Genomic DNA, 24,211 nt, shown 5'->3' with positions numbered 1-24,211 from the left:
CATTCACCACTTACTTCCCTCTCTGTTCTCCAACCCCTGCTCTCTCTGTACTGATCAGAAGTTCATTTGCTCTGGGCTCATTGCTGTCAGTTCCTTGCTGTGTACTGTGTATTTACTACAACTCTACAAACACAAACAAAGTATTTTTTCAGATAATCTTTACAAGATGTTAAAAACTAGTGGCTATGAAAATATTTCCAAATACCATGTTGAGTTTTTGCAACCATCTAAACAGTCGACACATAACTAGAATACAAGAAAATTTGAATTATGTAGCCAAATATATGCACTGACTGGGTTTGATGTACAAGAAAATGAACAAAAGCCAAATCAAGCTTCTGACATCACTCAAACAACATAAAAGCTAAATCATTCCACTTAGCTATATCTGACTAATATGTCACCTTTTAATGTATTCCAATTAGTTTCCAACACTTTGTTGCACAAGGTAAAACTTGGACTCTGTTTTTCCCATAGACTGTTTCATGTGTTCTCAGTCATGGAGGACATGGTAGACAGCCTCATCTGAGGGGCCTTGCGAATTAGAATGCACAGTGAATCCCCTTGTAAGCTTACTAAATCGTTATTATCCCCATTAACACAATTGGACATGATCCTCTTCTTCCAAACTACAACTGCATTTTATGTAGTGCACAGGCACTGCAGCAATCAGTGGCTGTCAAATCATCTAATATCATGAACATGCTTGTACCGGCACACACAAACACACAAGGCACATACATTATGTGCGTAAGGATTTGCAGATAGATGCCAAAATCCCAGCACATGTCAGCGTTTTGAGGGATCATATAGATGGAAATGCAGCCATGTAATTGCAGAAGCAGTAGATCTGTGCTCTCAAGCCTGGATGCTGTCATGTCAACGGCTGATTCCATCTGCTTTTCATCATTTTTTTCCTCTCCAAGACCTGATTTCCATACCAATCCAAAGCTTTGGAATCCTCTCATCTTATCTGCTTCCCTCCCTTTTCCTCCTCCACCACCTCCTGCTGCTGTTCGAACTTCTTCAGCAACCTGTCTCTTGGTCCTAGCAGGAGTGATGGGTCTGACAGCAAAGAGCCAGATGTCACAGCCGAACACCAAAATGGCAGGGAGTAGGCCTCCTGCATAGTTTCTGTTCTTCTCACTCCTCTCCTCTCATCTCCTCTCCAAACTTCCAACTATGCTTGCTTCACTTCTCTCTCATCTGACATGTTCAAGCTCTTTTGATGAGTGCACACCGTACTCCCTCCAAACACAACCCTGCTCCTCTACCCCGAATTCAGTCTACTATTGTTCTCTCCACATTTTTCTTCTCCCAGAGAGGAGTTTGTCTTCTCCCCGACTCTTTTGACCTCCCATTATTATCAGCAGTTGTTACATTTTTACATGTCAGGTGAGTGAGCTGCATGCATCATGCCTCTGGGCTTATGGGGGCTTTAAACATCCCTTACTCAGACCTGCATATAGAGATAGATAAAAGCCAATGTGACAGGAGCCTGGTGTGTTCCTTATCTGCCAATTTACTGCAAGTCAAAGGAGTGATGAACATTTACTTGTTAGAAACAAGTTGGCAAAAATCGAATTTAAGGAGGAGAACTTTTCCATTTCTTTTTTTTTCTTTCAGTGTGCTTATTAATATACTATATGTCCCACCTTATTTCCATTTACAGTGCACTGAACAAAAGTTTGGCCACCCAAAATATTTGAGGTGTCACATAACTTTTAGCAAAGTCTCAGACCTTGATGAGCTTGTAAGGAATAAGACTTGTTCACAGTAATTGTTCTTGCTGCCTTTTTATAATATAATTCAGAAATGACAACAACAATAGAGTTAAATTAAGGTCTGAAAATCCAGCTGAGATAGAAAAATTGCTCATAGGATTGCCGTTAAGGCAAAATAAAGCCCCCATCCGACTGAAAGAGACCTTCAGGAAGATCTAGCAGACTTTGGAGTGATAGCGCTCAGGCAGACAGTTAAGCTGCCTGCACAGATATAACCTTCAAGTCAGTCATCAGAGGAACACATTTATTGCATTCTCGATACAAAATTTTGTGTCGGAAAAATGAGATGAAAGTCTAAAGTATGTTTTAAGAGTCCTGTGCACCACTAAAGCAAAAATCACACTTTTTTTTTGCTACATGAGAAAAGACTTGTTGAGAAGAAAAAACAGGGAAGAATTGAATGAAAAGCTCAACAGCTCAAAATAACGGGAGTCGATCTATCACTCTTTGGGGCTGTCTTACCTCAGTGGAATGGGGAATATTTCACTTAAAAAGAAAAGAAATAGTTCTGATGTGCTGATCATGAAGGTTGTCCACACTTTGGCTTGGAGACTTTTGCATTCTTGTTATTTTTAACTGTTAAAGATAAAAAGCATAAAAAGTCATATTTCTTGAAATATCCCAGTCACGTTTATTGACACGACACTTTCATTTTGACAGACAACTCCACCTCAACCTAAAAAGCAAATCTCAACTCTGAACAATCCTGAGCAGGAACTAAGCTGCCCAAGAAACTTTTAGGGACCAATTACTTTTGTACCCCTGCAGTTTGAGCGCTACACACTAAACAACCCCAATATTAAAACCACCTGTTTAATATTGTGTAGGACTCATGTATATTAAAGGACATTGTCTTTAATACAGCTCTTTCAAAACTGATGTAAATCTACTAGATGTACCGCTGAGACTTGGCACCGTATATTATTTTATTTCAAGTTGAGCGAAGCCAAAGAAAAAAAAAACTACCTGTCCAAATTATTATGGTATGGGTTGTGCAATTTAACTTCTAAGCGAATATACAAGCACACACTCCCACACACACAAAAACCCATATGAGTTTGACAGTACACATGCACAGATGAAACACACGCACACACACACACACACAGCTCCTTTCCTTCATCTAGCACATAGCATTTCCTCCAGAATTTACTGGTGGTGGGTGCTGTGCAGACATGAGATAACGTCCCAGAAGTTTTCCAAGGGCAGAACGTGTGCTCAGACATCAGAGGGAAGCCGCGCTGAGCCGAAGCTGATTCTCTACATGTGTTGCATCTGCTTCCCATTAAAAAGCCCAGAGCACTCCGTCTGTCTCTGCTGGTCTTGCGCTCTCACTCTCTGCCTGCAAACTACCTCCTGACTTACCAAGGCCTCCTCTTTATCTGTCTGTATGCCTCTCTCTAAACCTCTGTCATTTTATCTCTTTCCTGTAAACTTTCACTTCTCTTTGAAGACATGGTACCAGCTCCAATTTTGGCAGATTTGCTCTTGCACATGTTGTATTAATGCAAAGTTAAGTCACCAGGAGTGTATCATTCTGAGTATTTTGCTATTCTGTCCCTTAAGTGTAGATTGAACGTGGATTCGCCATTTCTTTTTCTTATTTAATTGTTTCACAATAAGTTCAGAGTTAAATATGCACATTTGGCGATCTTTCTTCTCTTTGCATCTTGTTTGTTTTGATGTGTTGTGATTTCTGAAGCTGCTGGCTTTAATTGGTGTTTTGAGAGCTGTCTTGGCTGTCGTTGCCTAGCCTAAGTAAAGCCTGATGATCTGGATATTCTTATGAGTGAGTTTTGTCTTTCCACATATATCAGTATTGGCACATGTCAGCTTACTGCTAAGTATGAGGATTGGGGGATGTCTACATGCATTAAAGCTACCTCTGAATTCCCATGCTCAAATTATATCTGATGGTTAATCGGACCTTTAATAAAACTAATACTGTCTCACTATGATGTGTAGCTAAGTTACCCTTAGCTTCCCTGTCGTTTGACTGCAGCTCTTTGGACTACTGAATCTGCATGATTCTTTCAAACTGCTCACATGAAGCAGTGCTTCTTGAGTACAACTTGTACTTCCTGCTGCTGTTGCCGTGCCAGCTGAGGTGTACATGCATATATGTAGTCACAGTGGTGTAAATGTGGATGTGTATGTTGCCCCTTTCGGCAAAGGACAATGCATCATCTATCTGCCCGAATCCATAACGTACAAAAAAATTACATTAAACTCAAGGCAGATGTGTAGAATCATTTGCAAAGAGTAACTTGTGCTATATATATCTTGGTCATGACTTTGTATCGATACTTATTGAATTACTCTTCATGTTAAAAGAATTATTTGCAATGACTTGTGTTTTCATTCAATCTTATTTCTACCAAATATACACATCCTGTATACGTGGTATACTGTCACAAAACATTTGTGACACTTATTCTGAACTGCACATCATCTGTTGGCTGTGGTGTAAAATGCTTCATTTCCTGTTTGTCACTAAGTGTTTCAGACAATGGAGCACATAAATCTGTTATCACTGGCACTGTTGTATCATTTATCGACCATATGGGCCCCAGAAACATAGACCCAAAGGACGTGCAGTTGTTGCCAATATTGCAACTTAGTGAAGCTGAAATAAACAATAATTTAATAAGAAACAGCATATCTGGATATGTGTTGTAATTCTGTTGCCAAATGTTGCCATCCCTGTGATGATTGAAACCTCATGTGGAATCAGATTACGGTAGAGTAGAGTAGTGAGTTTACTGTAAAGGTTTTTCCGTAGACAAATAGAGAAGAGTCAGTCATCTATTGTACTCAAATAGTTTGTTCAGTATTTGTGTTTTAAAAAGTTATACAAATGGACTGCACAGCTTTTTATCTGAAGCTTGATCAGAATTTCTGTGTATGAAATAAGAACAACATACACTGAAGGAAAGATGCTACAGGGAAAATTTGCACAAGTTTATGAAACAATTTTATTTCTTCTTTCTGGACCATGCAATACCATATTATACACCTAATATCTAAATATCCAGAGTAGAATCTTACATTCCACTTGCTGATGGTCATTAGTCTGCGCTGTGGTCAGCACTGAGGCAAGAGAAATTTGATAAGGAAACAGGATTTTTCCCACACGTCCACATTAATAGCCTGCTCCTTTACCTGATTGAAGAACACTGTCTAAAGACTGTTCATCAACTACCATTTTAATCACTTGCTCATTTCCTTTACTGCACAATCTCATCTTCAGTGTTTTAATTATGTTGTGGTGAATGATACCTAGTTTAAAGGTGTGTGTGTGTGTGTGTGTGTGTGTGTGTGTGTGTGTGTGTGTGTGTGTGTGTGTGTGTAGAGTGTGTGGGTGTGTGTGTGTGTGTGTGTGTGTGTGTGTGTGTGTTTGGTGGACGTGTTAAATTAAGCCTTTTGGCTGCGCTTATGTCTGCTTCAGCTGATAATTATTTCAGATTACATTAGAGGAAATTAAACATTTTTTAAAGTACGTGTGAGGGTGACAAAGTTATCAAGTGCATACAGAGGAGATAGTGTGAATGTAGCACATCCAGAATCGTAATTTTTTCGATTGCTAATAAGACCATTTTCATGTGTTAGAAAATAATTAGTAGTGTTAGAGCAGTTAAGAAAAATGGTCGTTTTTGTGCATTTATGGGATGTACACAGTTTCCAGTGATAAAAACTTATCAGAGCCAAAGTGAACATCATCGATAGAAACATGGAGCGGAGTGTTGGAATTCTAATTGCCAGAATCCAGGGTTATGCTGTATACTTTTTTAGTTACTTTTAGATAGCAGTTACCTTTGTTATCTACCGTATTTTCTGCACTATAGAGCGCACTGGGTTATAAGGCGCACTGTCAATGAATGGTCTATTTTCGAACTTTTTTCATATATAAAGCGCACCGGCCTATAAGGCGCATAAAGCTGTTACCTGGCAGTTCAGTGATGATTCGAAAACGAAACTTATAAAAAAAATCGGCTCGGCGCATGCGCAAAACCACAAAGTAGCAATTCTCGACAAGTAGCACTAATCGACTGAACACCGGCCTTCGTGAAAGCTCGGACCACAGTTGAGACTGATACCTTAGCCCAGGCATCCACGATCCATTGGCAGATAGTAGCGAAAGTCGCCCGGCGCTGTCTCCCTCCCTTGGTTAAAGTGTGATCGCCTTCTGTCATCCACTGCTCCCACGCAGCTCGCAGTTTAACTTTGAACGCCCTGTTGACACTGATATTCATGTCCCGTGCTAACGCTGTTGCCTTCAGTCGAATAGAGACTGTAGAGACGCTTCTACCCGCTGCTCTCTGTTCAATAATCCACTGTTCAATTTTGTTATTATTATGGTGAATCACAATATATATCACTCCGCTACGCTCATGACCACTGTAGCCGCAATGCTGCGGTGCGGCTTTGTAGTTTACCAAAGTCTTACTAAAACATTTTGACAGAGCGCCGTGTACCACACAAAATCGCTTCGGGGTCCGTAAGCTAACAAGAATAAATCCATATATAAAGCGCTCCGGGTTATAAGGCGCACTTTTGTTTTTTGAGAAAATTATAGGCTTTTAAGTGCGCCTTATGGTGCGGAAAATACGGTAATAATAATAATAATTATTATTATTATCATTATAATACTTATGAGTTTTTTTTAATGATGATCCAACATGACCTACATCTGGGCATGCTCATTATTCATAGAGAGCAAGGCCCTCTGTGATGTTAAGCCGTTTTGAGAGTTTAAGTTGTGAAAATCTATGTGTAGTCAGACATTCTGTCATTTCGACATCTGTCTGGACTGCTGATCAGCCCCACCGACAGACTGTTATCAGCTGATAAGAGTGTTTGCGCTAGTCTTATCTCTGTTCATTTAAGGGTTATAGAGTTGAGACTCATAAATGATAAATTCTTTCCACATGAAACTGTTACAGAATTTGAGCTAGACGTAGCATGCCTACAATGATTATGGTCACAGCGTCAAAACATGTTGACCTATATTTTGGAAGCAAACTTTCTAACCTTCAGACATTTGAGAGATAGAGAGATATAAAACTTAATATTATTCTTTAAGGCACACCTAATGTTTTGTTATATATATATTTTAAGACTTCACAATAAATATTTTATTGTCACCCACCATACTGTCACCAAGATTGCATTGTTATGTTTAGAATAGCACTCACTTGTATAAACCTTAAATGGTGCTCTTACTGCATACAAATATTTTTATTATAGAATAGAATAGAAAAATGCTTTATTCATCCCATCCATATGCACCAGCATTTAGTCATTTGATATTATTGTTACAGTTGACATCAGTGAGCCCCATTAGTTTGGGAGACCTGAACACAAACTAAGACTGAGAGAGTAAAATTGGGTGCGAACAGCATTTGTTCCAACAAAATCTTTGTGTTTGTAGTACAGAAAGAAGACTGTAAGAAGATTTGAATATTTTTGGCTTCTGAAATAAGGAGCAAAATCAGGTCCAAAGCATTGCCACAACTTTCTATCCAATAACATCATTAGCATTTTGACATCACTGGCTTCATGATTGTTGGTAATTTTTAGGGGTGCCCTTTAGGGGTGCCTTGGTGTGGGAGTGGAGTGGGAGAGGAGGGGTTTGTTGTCTGTTGTAAGGCCGTGTGCTTATCAGTGCAGGACAGATACTATTCCTATGGTCCCAGCTGACAGGTGAGGTTTGTGTGTTGGTTGCAGTTGTCAGTGAACCCTCGGGACAGGTGCTGAGGGATGGTTTTGTGTTTGGGAGCAGGTGCACCTCCCCTTTCCCCTTGTTCTCTCACTCCCCCAGGAGGCATATGGTGAGAGCGATTGGAGAGACCTGAGGCCCGCAGGGAGTGCTCCTCTTCCGCAGTTCATCTGTTCCAGACAGAGCCCTGTGGGACGCTCACGCTCTCCCAAGGTCCCTGTTGGCTGGGAAGCAGGCCGTTGCTTTCAGGTTGACTTCTTTGTTACAGTGATGGGCGGTCGCAGTAGCCGCCCCGTTAGCTTTACACACTGCAGCGTTCTATTACACAATTTTGTAAGGGGGACAAATGCCAAACGCCTTGTAGGTTACACCCTCTAATTTGTTTGCACTATACCTCATTTGTAATCAGTGTTGCTTTTAATCTGCTGACTCCTGTCCAATGTTGGTGTCATTGCCTGGAAGAGAAACACCATCTCACTGTGATTTCACTGCTTCATATTGTAAACCACCTTACAAATGGAATGTAGCTCTGAATGTAGAAGGGCAAAGAGTTACGTTGACATTTTGGGCCTTGTATAATAAGTGTATTCCTTTTTATGTGGTCATTTATTATAAGGAAAGCTCTATGAATAATGTATGATTAAAAGGCGCAATGGATACACTGGGACTCGTCAAAATAAAAGCAAAAATCCATTTGCTCTCCCTGTTGTAAATCCACTTGCTTGTCCTTGGGCTAATTTCCAACTTGGGACTTGGCGGGGGAGTAAGTGCGTGTTTTGATAGAGAATTCAAGAGAAGGAGGTGTTGTTTGTGGTGTAAAGTGATAGAGTTATAGAGAAACTGAGGGAGAGGAGGGAAAAGTGTAATGTAGCACAAATGAGGAACAAAGCAAGAAATACCTCTCTCATAATGCAACTTTTCTTCACCTTACTCTAGCCCTGACTCAATGGTGATGCTGTGTCTCTCTGTCATCTTATAGCTCCTTCCCCTTGCCTCCAAGCAGCTGCCACTTCTGAGCCTGAAGAAAATGAAGGCAGATGAATCAATTTGGCCTGTGGCCCTAAAGTGCACTTGCCTGTGCCCCAGCTTGGGCGTTGGGGATAATGAGCCGATAGATTGAGCTGGTGCTGCAGCCCGGCACTGAGGAATGAGGAACTCTCGCCTGCCATACCACTGGGCTGCTCTTACACACATAACATACACACACTGCTGATGCCTCCCTGAGCAGGGGTAGCAGCTTGTCGCTGGGTTAATAGGGGTGAGGGTCCTTTGCGCAGGACACTTTTCAGAACAAATTAGAGGAATGATCTGTATCCGTCATCTTCAGCCCTCCCTATATTGCCTTCACCTTGTGCCGTGCTTGGGAAGCACAGTGAAGAGCATCGTAGTGTGAAGCAGAAGAGCATCTAGACAGAAAGGAAGGAGCAGGTGGGGGGTAAGGTTCAAGATCTTAGAGTAATGAGAATTGACACTGGGACAAGACTGAGCTACAGTCTCCCTCTGCGTTAATGACAGGTGATGGCAGGCTAGGGAGAGACAAGGCAGAGCAAGAGGAGCTGGAGTAAAGAGGGGAAAAGTGAGGTCAGATCTAACAGCCTTTGATACAAGAAGGAAAAATGTGGGAGATCGCGCAACCATTTGATGCCCCCCCATCCCCAAACACCCTCTGCAAGGTGAAGGAGAAGTGAGGATCAAAGGAGCAAGACAACAAAGCATCATCCACTAGCCTCTAGCCAGCTTCCTGATGACAAGCCGCAGATTGATCAACACTGCAAGCGCCGTGAGGAAGAGTGAAAGGGAGAGTTAACCGAGCCTATGGTTTGACTAGCCCTTTTTACACAAGAGGTCCCTGTGACTTAACCCAGGGTTAAAGTAGTATAAATGAGCAGACCCCAGTCAGCATTACTCAACTAGAGGGGAAATTAAGATGCTGGAGGGTCCTTTGAAGATAATTAAAGAGCACAGAGCAGCAGCCTCCAGAGACAGACTGCAGACATGTTCAATACCGAGACTAATGGAGCTAATTTCCAGTACATTATTCATGTAAAATACAAGCCCTAACTTAACTGTGTTTTTTTCAGTTTGCCGTCTATCTTTAGACTTAACTTATACCCCCTGACTCATCGCTACCCCTGTCTGAAACAGACACACAAATGACTCACATCCCCTCATCACTTCAACCTTATTAACCTTGTCCCAATACTCCTTGGGCCGAAGCTCTAATGAAAACAAACACGCACACTTGCATAAAAAAAGAAGAAAAACAGTTCCTTAAATACTGCTCCAAAGAACAGCTGGTTGGCTTAAAACTGTTCTCACTCAGTGGGTCTACATGATGAGATTAATTCGATTACAGCTATAGTTGGACTATGCTTCTTATTTGAGCAAGGGTAATTATCCTTGGATATATAGTGGTGAATGAAACGAATCATTGGCACAAAGCCAATGTCATACCCCGGTACGATAGGTGGCGCTGTACCCATTTCAACTATTGCTAATAGAGCCACTTCCGGTTGACCGCTTCACCACCACCAACAACAACAAACTCAAACAACTCAAACTCAAAGGCATTCGAGAAAGATGTCGAACGAAGAGCAAGATGAAGCTACATCCCTCTACATTTCGTGTGTGATGAGCTGCTTGTTGCACAAACGTGATGCACAACGGCGCATTCTCCATCTCGTTGTTTGTTTCTGTCCGACGGCGGCGACAACAGCAGTTATATCGTCTCCTTTGACTTCCGGTTCACGACCCCGGGAAAAAATCTCGAGCATGCGCAGAACGCAAAGTCCAATTTGTGCCATGTAACCCCACTGAGTGTTACTATTATTAACTTTCAATGGACAGCTGTATGACTTTGGATCTATGTCACTATTTGCACCCAGTTGGTTTTCAGAGCAGACCTTTTTCCTCATCTTCATGCTTACAAACTTGTCCTTTAATGTTAATGAGTAGACAAAAAAGAAAAAAAACTGCAAATGAAAGCTGTACAGTTGGGAGCTTAGGGACAATTAAGCACCTCCCCAGACAGGAAATTAGTCCCTACCTTAATCACAGGCAGTCAGGGTTGCCAATCTTTTGTCAGAGTTGGTGAATTCCTGCCTAGATCAATTGCCATTCTCTCCCATTGAACAGCAGCTTGGGGAATGGTACTTGCACACTGCATCATTAACCTAGGTGCCTAATTAGACGCTGTGCTCTGATCAATTGCCAAATTGATTGCAGACTGGGTAATGTAGCCCTCGGGCCCTGGAGGAGATGGAAACACTTTGGGTGCCTTCAGGAATTTGTCAGCTGTACTGATGCTGGGTAAACAAAGTAATCAACAGCAGCACTTGACGGCAACGTGACACCGACTTTACCTCAACGCTCGGTCTCTGCTGCTGTGCCTGCCTGCCAAGGAGGATTGCTCTCTTTGTGCTCTCCTCGAGAGGAGGAAATCAAAAGGGCCACCTTCTATTTTGAGATTCAAGGAGTGATTAGGCTGACAGCTAGTCGAGAGAAAGCGAGAGAGGCAGAGGGAGAGGCTGGTAGAGGTGGAAGTCAAACCTGATTAAGCCCACCTGCCAGGTTTCTGTTCCCTCCATCACTACACCTAGTGATGATTGCTAGGTGGCAGCTCCTCACTCCATCCTGCCACAGTCACCCCACCCAGTCCCTATTCTGTCACTATTGACCTCAGCGCACTGTTAACACCCCTTACCCAATCAGCATGCTTGCCTTGGCAGTGGCAGGATAATTAAGAGGGAAATGTGTCTACTTGGCATTAGAGGAAATGGGCACAAGGGTAGACAAACACCCTCTGCCGCCTTCCTCCCTCCCTCTCTCCCAGCCAGGTGGTAGCGTACAGGACCTGTCAGATTAGCTGATGACCCTTTTAATTCTAGCCCAGCCGGGGGCCATAATTGATATTTACCAGGAAAGGTTAATTGTAGCAGTGATCTGCTTAAATTACAGTGGAGATCAGGAGACCAGGGCCAGACACCACACTTGCCACCAGGGGAGCTACTACAGGCACTCTGCTAGTCAAATGGATTACACCCTGCGGCCATCGCTGCTGTACTTCAAGGTGGGGAAGCAGCACGGGACATTTTGATTGGCTACTCCTGCACCGGCGCTGAGTCCTGCTTGTTGAGTTCGCCAACCTCCCATCTGGCAGGGAATTTGAATACACACCAACTGTGGGACTTGATGGCCTGCAATAAAACAAACCATCCATGTTAGCATTAGGGTTACCATGTCAGTCGCAGAGCATACAAACTATCACTTCTATATATAAACTGCAGGCAGAGGTTATTTTTTGTACAATAACAAAAGATGGCTACTTCTGTAATTCATTGTTTGGTGAAGGCAGACGTTTTGTGTAGTGCTTTCTACACATAATTTATTAATTTGTCTATTCTGTAATATGTAATTTGAGACTTTTTGAGTTTGAATAATAATAGTTTTATATATGCCTCCACTGAGGTATCAGTCTGCTTCACTCTCAGCCCCCAGAGACTGCCATGGTTTCAACACTGACAACGAATAGGTCCTGGGATGATGCTCACACATTGATTGAATTCTGACGGATTGAAAGTTAGCTTGAGCTGGCTGTAGGCTATACAACCCATTTCACAACAAAGAGGACGAAGCGCAAAAAAACACAAATAGCATAAAACCAAAGTTGAAAAGAGAAGACAACAGATGCAGGGAATCTCCATTATTTGATCCATGTTCAGCCCTTTAATTTGTCCACTGTCCAAACATAGTCAAGTAGATCATTTTATCTTACCTGAGCTGGCTAGAATAGTAAACTGTCTATTAAAGTTCAACACAATACAGCTGTATTTGCTCTTCTTTTCTGGATTAAGTTAAACAGGCTGGTATGTTTTGCTGTACATAATTTGCTCTGCTCTTTCCTTTTATCTTACGAGTATGACTGGCCCCGTTGGGTTGAGGTTTTTGGGTCCCAGGTGTTTTTGCTACAGTCAGTTCTACTTTGCATTTATCCAAAGTACAAACTGACACTGAGCTATGAGACAACTTTCTGTTTGCTGACAGGTGTGGAACAGGAGGACTATGGCTCATTTACAGTCAGTTGAAGCCATTGTGGTGTAGTTACGCTGTATTGTTATGAGTATTTTCCTAGTTTTAGATTGTAGTGAATCACACAAAATATGATCATAGGAATAAAGCAGTGAAAAACTTTTTCTGCAGAAGGTTTTGTTTGTACTGTGATTTATTGTTGGGAGTGATTGGATCTGAAGTTCTTTGTAATTTTTGCAATAAATAGAAACTTATTTAAGAGATCAGGTGAAGATCAATACATGATCAACTTTAACTGTTGACTTGGTATATACAGGATATGACTTGGTTAATGAATGGAATCATTTTTGATGATTTAGTTATCAAAATAGCTTTCAATTGTAGACATTGATGTCATTAGGAAAATATATTTTTTTGCATTTGAACTGCATGGAACTTAAGTAGCACTGTGTGGGAATCCTAGTTCTTTTTTTGTCTGGGCTGGAGGAAAGTTTTAACTACAGCCATACGTTTCTCTTCTTTTCAGTCAAAAATGGTGATGCATGGCAACTGAAACTGTTATTCTTTTTATTAAATACTGACACTGACATGCAATGATTTTAGTCTACCTCCTTGCCATTCTATTAAAGGGAGAAAAAAAACGCTTTGCAGTGATTTACAACTAGAGCAACTTTTAGGAATATACTTGATGCCTCGGAAATATAACTATAAATCATAGTCTCTCTGGTAATTTTATATTGTCCGATTATAGACCTTATGGCTTGGTTTGTCATGAGTACATTATTTAAAGATAGCCTCTTGTCTTGTGTGTCCTGCAGATCAAACCTTTGGCATTACGTCCGGTCAAAGTCAGCGAGGACGAGACGTTGCAGGAACTCATTCGACCGCACAGGAGCAACTCCAAGGAGCAGCTCAGTGAGGTGAAACTTCCCCCATTTAACAGACCCCCCCCCCCCACAGAGAGCCTGGATATCCATTTTCACAGACTCAGGCAAGGAGCTCCTTAGGTGGGAGGTAGAGAGTGGGCAGATGACAGCAGAACTGAAGCTGAGATCAGAGGGTAGCTAGGGCAGTGTAGCTCCTGCTGCTCTCTGCTCTCAGCTCACAAAGCCTCTGTGCATTGAGAAGAAGACTGGTTGGCAGGCAGCCCACAGACAGGAAAGGATTAGGTCAGTCACACAGCATCAACTAGTTGGCCTGGCATTACTTAAAGCATAGTGTGGTTAAATGCATACATGACATAGCGCAGATTAACCAGGTGTGGGCTGACCTTGCCAACCCCAGAATAGAATGAGTTTAAAAATTTTTTTCCAATTATCGCTTCACCGGCATCCATATGCCAGCCCATTTAGTTAGATGAGTAGGTTTCAAGGCAAAATGGAAGCCAGGCGTTGGTTCAGCATAAGGGATAAAATAATGCAATTTAGATACAGGGAGAGTAATGAGAATTTATGCAAAATCCCGAGCGGCTCATTTTAAATGAATGTAGAAATATGCTTCGTAACTAATGCCTGTCAAGCAGGCCTCCCAAACCTAACTAAATTCAATCAGACTGTTCATTTAGTTGACAAAAGCAGGAGGAGCGAGAGAAGGAAGAGGGAGGCAAATATGCCGCTTCTTTTTTTCCAGCAGGGGTGAAATAATGGAAATAAAAAAGATTTTAATGAACTTATTAAATTCATTGTTTTAAGCTATTCAGCATTCCAATTGAAAATCCAGCCTGCTGAATAGAAATCACCCAGCCTAATTTTTTTCCCATATTCATTCTCTTTTTTCTTAGCCTTGCTTCTCATCTCCTCTTGCACACTGTCCCCTCTCTACACCTCGAACCGTTTCCTCACTGAATTTGTGTAAAAGGCTGTCTTTTAACGAAAAAGTCAGGAGGAAAAGGCGGGTTGTCAGATAAAAGACCTACGCATGTTGACAGCTCTGACAGGGATATACGACAAGCACTAAGATGGAGGGGGCAAGAATGAAGGGATTGTTGGAAGCGGTGGTGGTTGCAGTGATAGCCGAGGGAGGAGGGGCAGTGTTGAAAATTGCACGGTGTAATCGCCAACGGTGTTACATGTGGCACGTCTCTCTAATCTGCTGCCAAATAAATGGTACACAGACGCTGATCATTGGAGCCGTGGCATCTATATCTATCCATCTCTCTCCTTCTGCCTGTCTTTACCTTTTTTTTCCTTGTCTGTCTTTCCATATGGATGCTTGTCCTCCTCTGTGCTCGCTGTATTCTACTCAGTGAAGGCCTGGACATGACACAAAGCTGCATTCTTCACCAACACCATGTCACCACCAGCTCTCCAATATTTCTTATTTTTTCACCTCCATAAAATCTCCACCAAAGCACTGAAAGCGCTGCTAATTTTCATAAAATGTGCTCCACATCATCAAAGTGGCTCCCCAGCTTTAAGAGCTCTCAACTAATGATGCCGCTTCAGCAATAAGTAAAATGGATTTCTCTTGTCTTACCACCAAAGGAAATAGAGACAAATGCGACATGCGGACGCACCCGCCTGCCTGCCTGTAAAAACAGTCATGCATCAATTTGGAAGCAGGGGGTAAAAAAAGAAATTGCAGGGGATGTTGTTTTTTCATTGCCATGGTAGGGTTTTTATCTGTTTATTTTGACTAGGTAATTGTGCCTGCAGTGCAGCAGGGCTCCAGCATTAAGCCACACAAGGATTAGGGAAATGTGAGGTGGTAAAGAGGGTGGGTCCCACTGCATCTGTGTCTTGTAGAGGAGAGGGTGGCAGCTGTGGTGCTGTAAGGGGTGTCCCAACACCATCACGTATTCACCAGTATCCACTCTCGCGTACCAAAACTCACCCACCTACCCGATCGTCCTTCCACAGAGAGCATACATATTCACATCCCTTTCCTCATCATGCTGCTAGAAGCTCTGATTGGCCCACCTCTTCGTTTTCCTCCAGTGATAAAAACCAATAGTCTGGGTTAGGAGAAGATGGACTGGGCCCTCCCCTCTTATCACCCTCTTATCGTAATGTTTTTCTTTTCTTCTTTTTTTTTCGTAAATGGAGTGGAGGAGGGGGCATGGAAATGGGGAGAGGATTAGGGGGTGGATTTAGCAACATTTCTCTTCTCTGGGGCTGTTTAGTTAACCCTTAAATGCCACCAGCATCCGCCCATCCCTCTTGCCACCAACCACTATAACCACCACACACATACACATGCTTGTCCACCACCCTCCCCCACACTCCCTCTCCCTCTCTGGGGCGGGTTCTTAAATCCTTTTGAAGTCCTAAGCACTGCAGAAATCCATTGAGAGCCATGTATAATGGCTTTTAAGAGAGAGTGTTTAGCTGTATGCCGACCCTATGGCTTATGAACCGCTGGCGTTTTAATGGATCCCCCTTTCCCTCTCCTCTTTTCCCCCCTTCACCAGCACTAAATCCAATGGATTGTCCCTCATTATCATTTAAATAAGCCTCTCTTTCTACTCAGAATGCTCCAAGTTGAATGAACTCTACATAGTAAGACTTATTCCAAATGGCCTTGGCCTCCCTCAACCTATGCACATATGCGTTCACATACACATATAAATGAATTCGTATGCACACATTTTAATACCTTTACAACATATACACACAGACAACAGACCACATTTTCCCGGGAACACACTTTTGGCTCTTTTGTATCCACAGATTTTTGCCTTATGTGTAGTTTTTGCTGCCCTCTCCTCTGGACTTCACTCTGGTCGTGGCAGTGAGGGGAGCAGAGAGGTTGAGGAGAGTGGGAATAGCCTTTTGATTCCCACAGAGCCTGCTTTCCGGTTCACGGCAGGACTCCTCCCTAATCGTCACCACAGGAGCCGTCCTGCGAATCAGAGGGGCACACAGGCGTTGATGAGGCCTGATGCCTAGAGCAGGTGTGGGAGAATGGATGAGGGGCACTGGGAGGGTGCAGAACAAGGAAAGCAGAGGCAGTGAAGGTGTGGGGGAGGTCATTTTGGATTGAAGGTGGACCTATGGATGAAATTGGTCTAGCAGAAAAGTCCCCTCCAGAGACCTGGGGGGAGAAATTGCCAATCTAGACAGAGGAATAAAAGCAGTGAAAAGTGGAAGTGGAGGGAGGGATTTGGAGATTGGTATTCGTGCTGTGCGCTGACACACGGAGCCAGAGAACAGAACAAAACCCAGCGTTTTCTGTCTCCATCTTGCCCTTGTTCAGTATTTAAAGGACTGCATTTGAAAACACAAGGGGAGTTTAATGTGCCAAAACACCCCCATAAATGGATGAAGAGATATGTATGCTGAGTACAATAGGGATAATGACAAAGTAGTTGAATAGTATTTAATGAATGGCTATGTGTATCACTTTTACAGTTTGGATTGTCTGTTATTAATAACTTTAAATGATGAACAAAATAAAACATCATTGTTCATTAGGGAAGTTAGGAAACAGTTTTTACTTATGAGAGATTTGCAGTATTTGCAGAGTATATATTTTCAAATATGTGCCCAGTTGATTCTAGTGAATCAACATAGGTAAGAGAAAATGATTAAACAAGATAAGAATGGAAGTGTGCTTCTTAAGCTAGTAGAGTATCTGAGCTATAAAAAATGCAAAACAACAACTCCTTTATCATTTAATTTTTTTTTTGTTGTTGTTTGTTTGTTTTAATCTACAAATGCAAATGATGGACTGACCCTAACCCACTTCATTATATTAATAAACAACCAGCTACTTAATAATTCATTTAGTTCCCAATGGGTAATAAATACCTCATTTCCTCATAAGGGCAGCTGTATCCCAGAATGTCAGCATTAGTTTGTAATGCATTTACAAATACTTTATTATATTATAAAGAATTATGAGTTTACCCTATCTGGTTTTGCAAATATAATTCTCACACAACTCAAATTCAGTCCATTTGCAAGATGTGAGTGATGGTTTTTAGACAGGGTGTCAATAAACTCTTCTCTTTTGTGCAAGATGGATAGAATGGGACTGATGTGTACAGGCATGGCGTACATGGCAGTGCGGGGAAAAGGTTAACGTGAATATTGATATTAAAGCAACGCTGCTTCATCATGTCTGTGTGAGCGAGTGAAACGCTCCTTAAAGGTCATCCTTGTTCTCCTCTCTCTCTCTCTCTCTCCTTACAGAGTTCCACTCACTCGCTGTCAGGCCACGGCTACTCGGTAAGTGACATTTTCATGCTTCATAGCTTTACGGCAGAATTACAATCTCCAACGACCCGCTTTATGGCCCCGGCGCTCGACATTTTAATTATGTTAAATAGAGTAATGGAGAAATCATGATATTAGGAACATTAATTCTGGCTGTCTCACTGATTAAATTGCGGGAAGGTGTCCTGCGCTACCTTGGCGAAAAGTGCCTAATTTTATTGGCATCGATCAGCACTGTTCACCAGCGCTGCAATTTGTCTGTCAGAGTTTTATATCTTTCCGCACTGACTGTCAGTAAACGATCATTTTGCTCACATATCTGACAATATGTCTAAAAGCCATTTGCTCTCTATACTATGAATTAAATTTTCCATGTTCATCGTAATGCTTGTGAATCAGCTGTAAACCTTTTGGAACAGCCAAAGTTCAAAGTGTCTCGTATTTTGTTAGAACTAACTGTCCATTTATATGAATGAGGTGTGTTTTCTCATTGTAAACACACTGTTCTTTTAAAGTATATGTGTCCTAGAAGAAAATTAAGTGATAACTTGGAAAAACCTCATCCCCATTCCTTTGGACATATGCTTGCTCAAACATTGTCAGCACAGGACTATTTTTATCCATTTGAAGCATCTATTGTGTTGCCCCAGTGGGCTCTCAAACTGTAAATATGTGATCCTCTTCACCCATTGTTTCAGTGATGTGTCTTGTGTAGTACACACAGCAGTTGTCCTTCACGTCCTTTGCTTAAAGGGAAACTAATAAGAGGAACATTCTTTAAAGTGTGCTACTTTTAGCTGATGAGTGGCATATGGCAGTTCTTATTGCAGCTCGGAAGCAATCATCCACACAAACAAAACAACTATAAATGGTTTGCCACTCTTAATCTGCCTCAAAGGATTTCAGTTAAAGCACTGAACAAAGCTTATCTTCAAAAGACATTGATCTCTGTGCTATCTTTTTTTTTTATGTTGTTTTAATAGAACATGTCACATTCCTATTCCCCAGCGGCCGTAAACTCACAGATGGATGAAAACAAACAAGACCTTCCAAAAAAGCTGGTGGAGCCCTTTGGCTCGAGCTGTCAGTTTGACTCGGCAGGGAACGATGCCTTCTCTTTATCCGAGAGGAGGAGGGAGGGATTCAGACAGAGAGACAGAGCAGAGATAGAGCTGGAGTTGGCTTGGAGGTGGTGGTGTGGGAGGAGGGAGCATTGTGCAAGCAGAGGAAAGTCTAGTAACAAGGGCAGGAAGTTTCATGTTGTCTGGCTCACCTCTCCAGCTATCTGATGGTGCTATCTGCAGTGTTTGAAGCCTCCAGGCACCTCCTGGGTACTGAGCTTTGACTCTCAATATGCTCTGCTGCGGGGTTTGCTTGATTTCTGGGGGCTGCTTATCTGCAAGTGCTTCAGGCTTTACAGTATGATGGTTTTGGGGGGGGGGGGGGTCAGGTGGGCTACAGGGAACTGCAGGGCAGAGGCTGAATGGATAAGGGAGTAGGAGGAGTAGGTCGAGGAGAAGACCAGGGGCTGGATAGGGCCGGTGGAAGAAGATGAGAGAGGCCATGTATGTGGGTGGAGGGCTGGTGTTAATGTTGGGGAGGCATTAGCGTTACAGTATTCAGGAATTCCATTGATAAGTAATCTGATGTTTAACAGCCGGGACTGAACACTATCTACTTATTTGTCTCTCCATAACTAATTAGAAAATCAAGCTAGACGCTGGGGTCTGGTTAACTGTCACAAGGCATGAGGAGAGTAAAAAAACATCTCTCCTGACAATTTGTTTTCTACCTCTGTAGAAGATAAAATCTCTGTCTGTTTATGCTTCCATATGTCTCCCTTCTTATGTTGTCATGTCCTCATTCAAATAGTTCCCACAAGACATCGAGGGCTGTCCCTGCAGTTCAGCAGCAGACTTCTGAACAAGGGAAATTCTAGCCACCGCAATGTTTTAGACATCGCTCTTACTTTTTTACTGAATTGAAATACCTTAGCTGTCGCATACAGAACTGCCCTCTTGTTAATTCCTTTAACAATGCAGAGCAACACACTACAAATACTTCCCGTGTTACAGTTAATGTATCTCATTTTGAGACAAACTAGAACTAAGAATGAATGAAGTGCCAATTTATACTTAATCTTTATATTACACAAAACTTGATTGTTTCTTATCAAAAACATGCTTTCAGCCATGAATAGTGTGTCCACATTATATCTTGTGGATTCTAAATAACTTAGAGTATTTTCTTCAGACTCGCAAGAAACTAAGCTGATAATAGCGGATTTTTTGTAGTCATATGTAATTGTAGTGACAATTTCAGAAATTCAAGAAGTTCATCAGTTTAATTTATTACATCTTCAGTCAATCTGGTGTAGCATCACTCACCAAGATACAGAATCTAACTAACGCACCACATTTTCTTCACTTATTGCTGTTTATGCAAGTATATAATTATATTTCTGATCAAAGGTCCATTCCACCTGCACTGGAAAAAATGCCCCTCCAAAAATAAGTGAAAAAACAACAAATACGAGACGTTTTTGCTTGAAATAAGCAAACAAATCTGCCAATGGAACTAGTGAAAATCGGCTTGTCAAGATTTCTTGAAATAAGATGTGATATTTAGGACTTTTGAGATAAAAGTGACCTTGAAAACCTCTTCAAATGTCAAAAAAAGCTTGTTTCTTATGAAATGTGACTCGAAACAATTTGTTTTCAAGACCTTTTCATTTAACAAGATATTCCAGATGTATTGTATTAAAACAAGTCCCTATATCTGGCTGAAATAGTACTTGTTAGGCAGTTGTGTCTTATATCAAGTGTAATGAGATATTTTGACTAGAAATGAGACAAATATACTTGGTAAGACTTTGATTTTTTCCAGTGTGATAGTGATTATCCACCACAGCATTGATTGTCAATATCTCACAAGGAAGGAGAAACTGTTCTGCACTCTTTGAATCAGTAACTTTAAATGTTATCAAAGGATATCCAGCTGATTAAATAACATTAACTTTTACACATCAAACATCAACAGTAATGCAAGACAGACTACACTCAGTACAACTCAGTGAAAACAATGTGTCAACCTCCAACAAACTGACAGTAGTGTTTCAGGTGCCTGATAGTAACTTTGTCTTAAACAGGTTTTATTTTAACTTCTGAGCCACTGAACAAAGTGTCAAACATTTTGACATTTTGTTGTTTTGGAGCATGGACCCATCTTAATGGTTGATTTTGATTAAACTCTCCACACATGCTTGCAGATTCAGCTCTGCTGTGTTCCTCTGCCAATGAATCACAAGCTATCCAAAATAATTTTATCACAACCAGGCTCAGCTGGTGATATGGTGCATAATAAGTGTTTAAAAACAGAATCAGAGATTATAACGTATATAAAAAAAATTATTTAAATTGAATTAATTATTCATGGATAGGTTTAGCCAAACTTTTGAAAGGTACTGTATATAATAAAAAAAAGACTTATAATGTTATAATTCAGTGCAAATATTCTTCTTCTTTAAGTTATTTCACTCTCTATGTTAATATGAACTACCTTGAGATGCTAACATGGTATGTGTATCCACATTGATGGCATTGTTAGACATGCAATCGCTTTCAGCCATCAGCCCCTCACCAACCTTCCACCTACTCATTCAGGGGTAAGGATTAATCTCTTAAGCATTGAGTCCAGTACTGATAGGCAGCAGCAGGACTGAGCCTCACTATCTAGCTCGCTGTGGAAGACTGGATATGGAATTGTTTATCAGGTCAGCTCACTCCTGTCTGCTTTGTGCAAGCTTCATTATAGTCACCGCTATGTTTGGGAGACAATATCTGTGCCTTGTTTCCTGCACTGCTACCTGTTTGTTGTTCCAGTGGAGATGGGTCTGGGCTCAGGCGATTTATCATCCTCTCAGGGGCTCCTTGATAAAGAACCCAACATCCCCCTCTGCGCCTGGGAGATACGTGCTGCAAGAGATGGGGAAAATGTCACAAAATCTCACTGCAACTATCTGCCCACCCCATTGCCACCCTTGGGCTGGATATATTATTGTGCAGAGGGGGAGACATTTTAGCTACGCAGAGACACACTTTTCTTTCATATGAAGTGGTTGTGCTTTAAGTCTCCCTTCCCCCATCTTTTGAAACCACCCAAGGCCAAGCTATGGCTCATGTTTTCATGGACGATAAAAGCATAGAGCTTTGTCTATGACAGTATAATCTGACCAGCCTGTTTTGGGAGGACTTATCTCTACAATGTCAGAGAGTAAACCGCTGGAGTGTTTTGGTTAGCAGGAGTGTTTTGAGCTCTCAGACACACCCGTTCTTCATTTTCCCCGCTCGGGCTGTTGTAATCTTGTTTAACGCTAAATGAGTCTACACTCTAAACAGAGCAGTCTCAGAGTCATGCGCTCATCCTTAAACAGCCTTGTTTAAATTGATTTGGCATTCACGACCTCCATGTTGTGATAAATACACTTCCTTGTCTGAGTGAGGAGGCTTTTCACAAGATCCTTATCAAATACAAGGATTATATCACTTAATTATGATAGAAACCATTTAAAGCTTCACACTGTTTTAACAAAGCGACACAGATACACTGGATTAAATGCTAAACTCAGCAACTGAAAGAAATTGAGTGTAAAATATATCTGACACGTAGATTCAGTCTTGCAGCAAGGTCTTTTGGTACAGCATCATGGTTTCTTCTCTTACACTAAATGAAATGTATTTACTGTCTCTTTGTATCTCTATGAGTGTCTCTCTGTGTATCTTTCTGTCTGCCTCTGCCTGTCTCCCTTGCTCTGCTTACTTTTCAGTAGAGCATGCAGGTGTCTCCATACCACTGGCTCTGCACATGGTGAAAATTAGTGAAGGAAGCCGAGAGCCCAGCAGGAGTGGGCTGGGGCCTTGACATTGTCCTGGCCTTGGGGTGGGACGCTGCTTGTCAGGGGCCTCTCTATGAGGGCTGTCTGCCTTAAAAAACCTATTTGTTTATCCCTGTGTGCGGTCCAGCTTCTGATCCTGGACCCTGCTGCTCTCTGCACACCAGGAAACTGAGCTGTTGCCGCTAGCAACAGATAAAAATTGCTGTTAACCACAGCAGGTCCCACAACACATCAATCAACGGGTCTGCAGATAAAGGCTGCAGGCTTCTGGGGCCCCGGCTGAATGGCGCAGTAGAAAATCCTTTTCCAGTGGCTGAGCACACAGAGCCCAGATGATAGAGGCCTGCTATCATTCAGAGCTGAGAAGGGAAACTTCATTTTCAGCAATGCAATTCAGATTTTGTTCTAATGGAGATGCATTAGAACAGCACCAAACACGAATGAGACGTCAGGAGAGGTTGTTTGAATAAAAAGACAAAGCTATGAATTAATGTTGACTGGGCCTTAAAATACCCCAGCTCTAGCATAGTTCACTTGTTCTAAATGAGCTCTTAATTGCTTTTGCCACTCGGCTTTGCTCTCAAGATTGCTTCAAAGCTGGTACATTCAGCTTCAGGGTGTTCATACACCACATTTTTTTCAGGTAAATTGAGATCTAACTAATGGAAATTACTGAACATTATATCCTGATGGCCCAAACACGCAATAGCACAAATGTTTGTCTCAGGAGACAATTTCTTTGTGGTTCATTGTAACCTTTTTCACTCTCTTACCACCACATTTGAATCAAATGCATAGTGATGACTTTGGTTTCTGGTATTAAAAAAGAACGGTAATAAACTTTTCTTATATTAGATCCAGTTAATGTATTCCCACACCAAGCTCTATGCTATGGCCCATGCTAGTTAGTCCAAATGAAATACAGGCTCTCATGGGTAAACGCATTACTTTTAGTCCCCTAAGCATAACCTTGATTATCATCTTTCTTGGTTTGTCCTGGATGCACTGTCCCCTAACTCACATTTGCCCCACTTTAAACAAATCGGCCTAATGTAACAATCAAACCATGCTCTGAGGATTTGTTTACTGCAGTTTTTCTCGCCATTAAGTTTCATGGACACTGTTGACAAATAAAGTGGTAATTCCACTTTATCATATGTTACATATACCACAATCAAGCAGCAATTACATGCTCCTTCCATTTGTAAAAGTTCCCAGTGCCGACACGGATGTTTTAATGAGGGCTGTAATGAACGCTCAGGGTGTTTGGCAAGTCTCCGAGATGTTGCCGGGGCTTTTATGGCTCCCCATTATAACGTACAATTTGCATCAGCAAATTACAATGCTCCATATCATTATCCTGCACCAAGGCCCGATCATAAATTAGAGCTCCAATTACAAACATCTATCTGGGAATGGGAAATGAATACAATGGCAGCCCCCCAGAAGGAGACAGGAGGGAGAGAAAGCCTCCTGTGGATTGTGGGATGAGACTTCCATAGAGGTGTGATATTGTCATAAACCGTCCTTGTGCAAGTTACTCAAAGAAATAGACCATTTTTTTGGAGGGGGGCACGTCTGCTGTATCTGTTTCAGCAGTTCCATATGTCGTATTTTACAGCACCGTGCA

General features: G+C 41.8%; 1 protein-coding gene across 9 annotated transcripts in view; it reads left to right on the top strand.

The window, feature by feature from the left end:
• Positions 1-24,211, top strand: part of fbrsl1 (fibrosin-like 1) — a 282,772-nt gene that overhangs the window by 111,185 nt on the left and 147,376 nt on the right. For 7 of the 9 annotated variants that reach the window (XM_075468377.1, XM_075468381.1, XM_075468380.1 and 4 more), the window contains 2 exons: positions 13,350-13,451; positions 17,664-17,699. In XM_075468377.1, coding sequence (XP_075324492.1) covers positions 13,350-13,451; positions 17,664-17,699 — 138 coding nt within the window. The remainder of the gene's footprint in view (positions 1-13,349; positions 13,452-17,663; positions 17,700-24,211) is intronic. The other 2 variants (XM_075468386.1, XM_075468385.1) reach the window with 1 other exon arrangement.

This window comes from Odontesthes bonariensis, chromosome 6 (assembly GCF_027942865.1).
Source record: "Odontesthes bonariensis isolate fOdoBon6 chromosome 6, fOdoBon6.hap1, whole genome shotgun sequence".
NCBI lineage: Eukaryota > Metazoa > Chordata > Actinopteri > Atheriniformes > Atherinopsidae > Odontesthes > Odontesthes bonariensis.
This window is presented reverse-complemented; position numbering and strand designations above follow the sequence as displayed.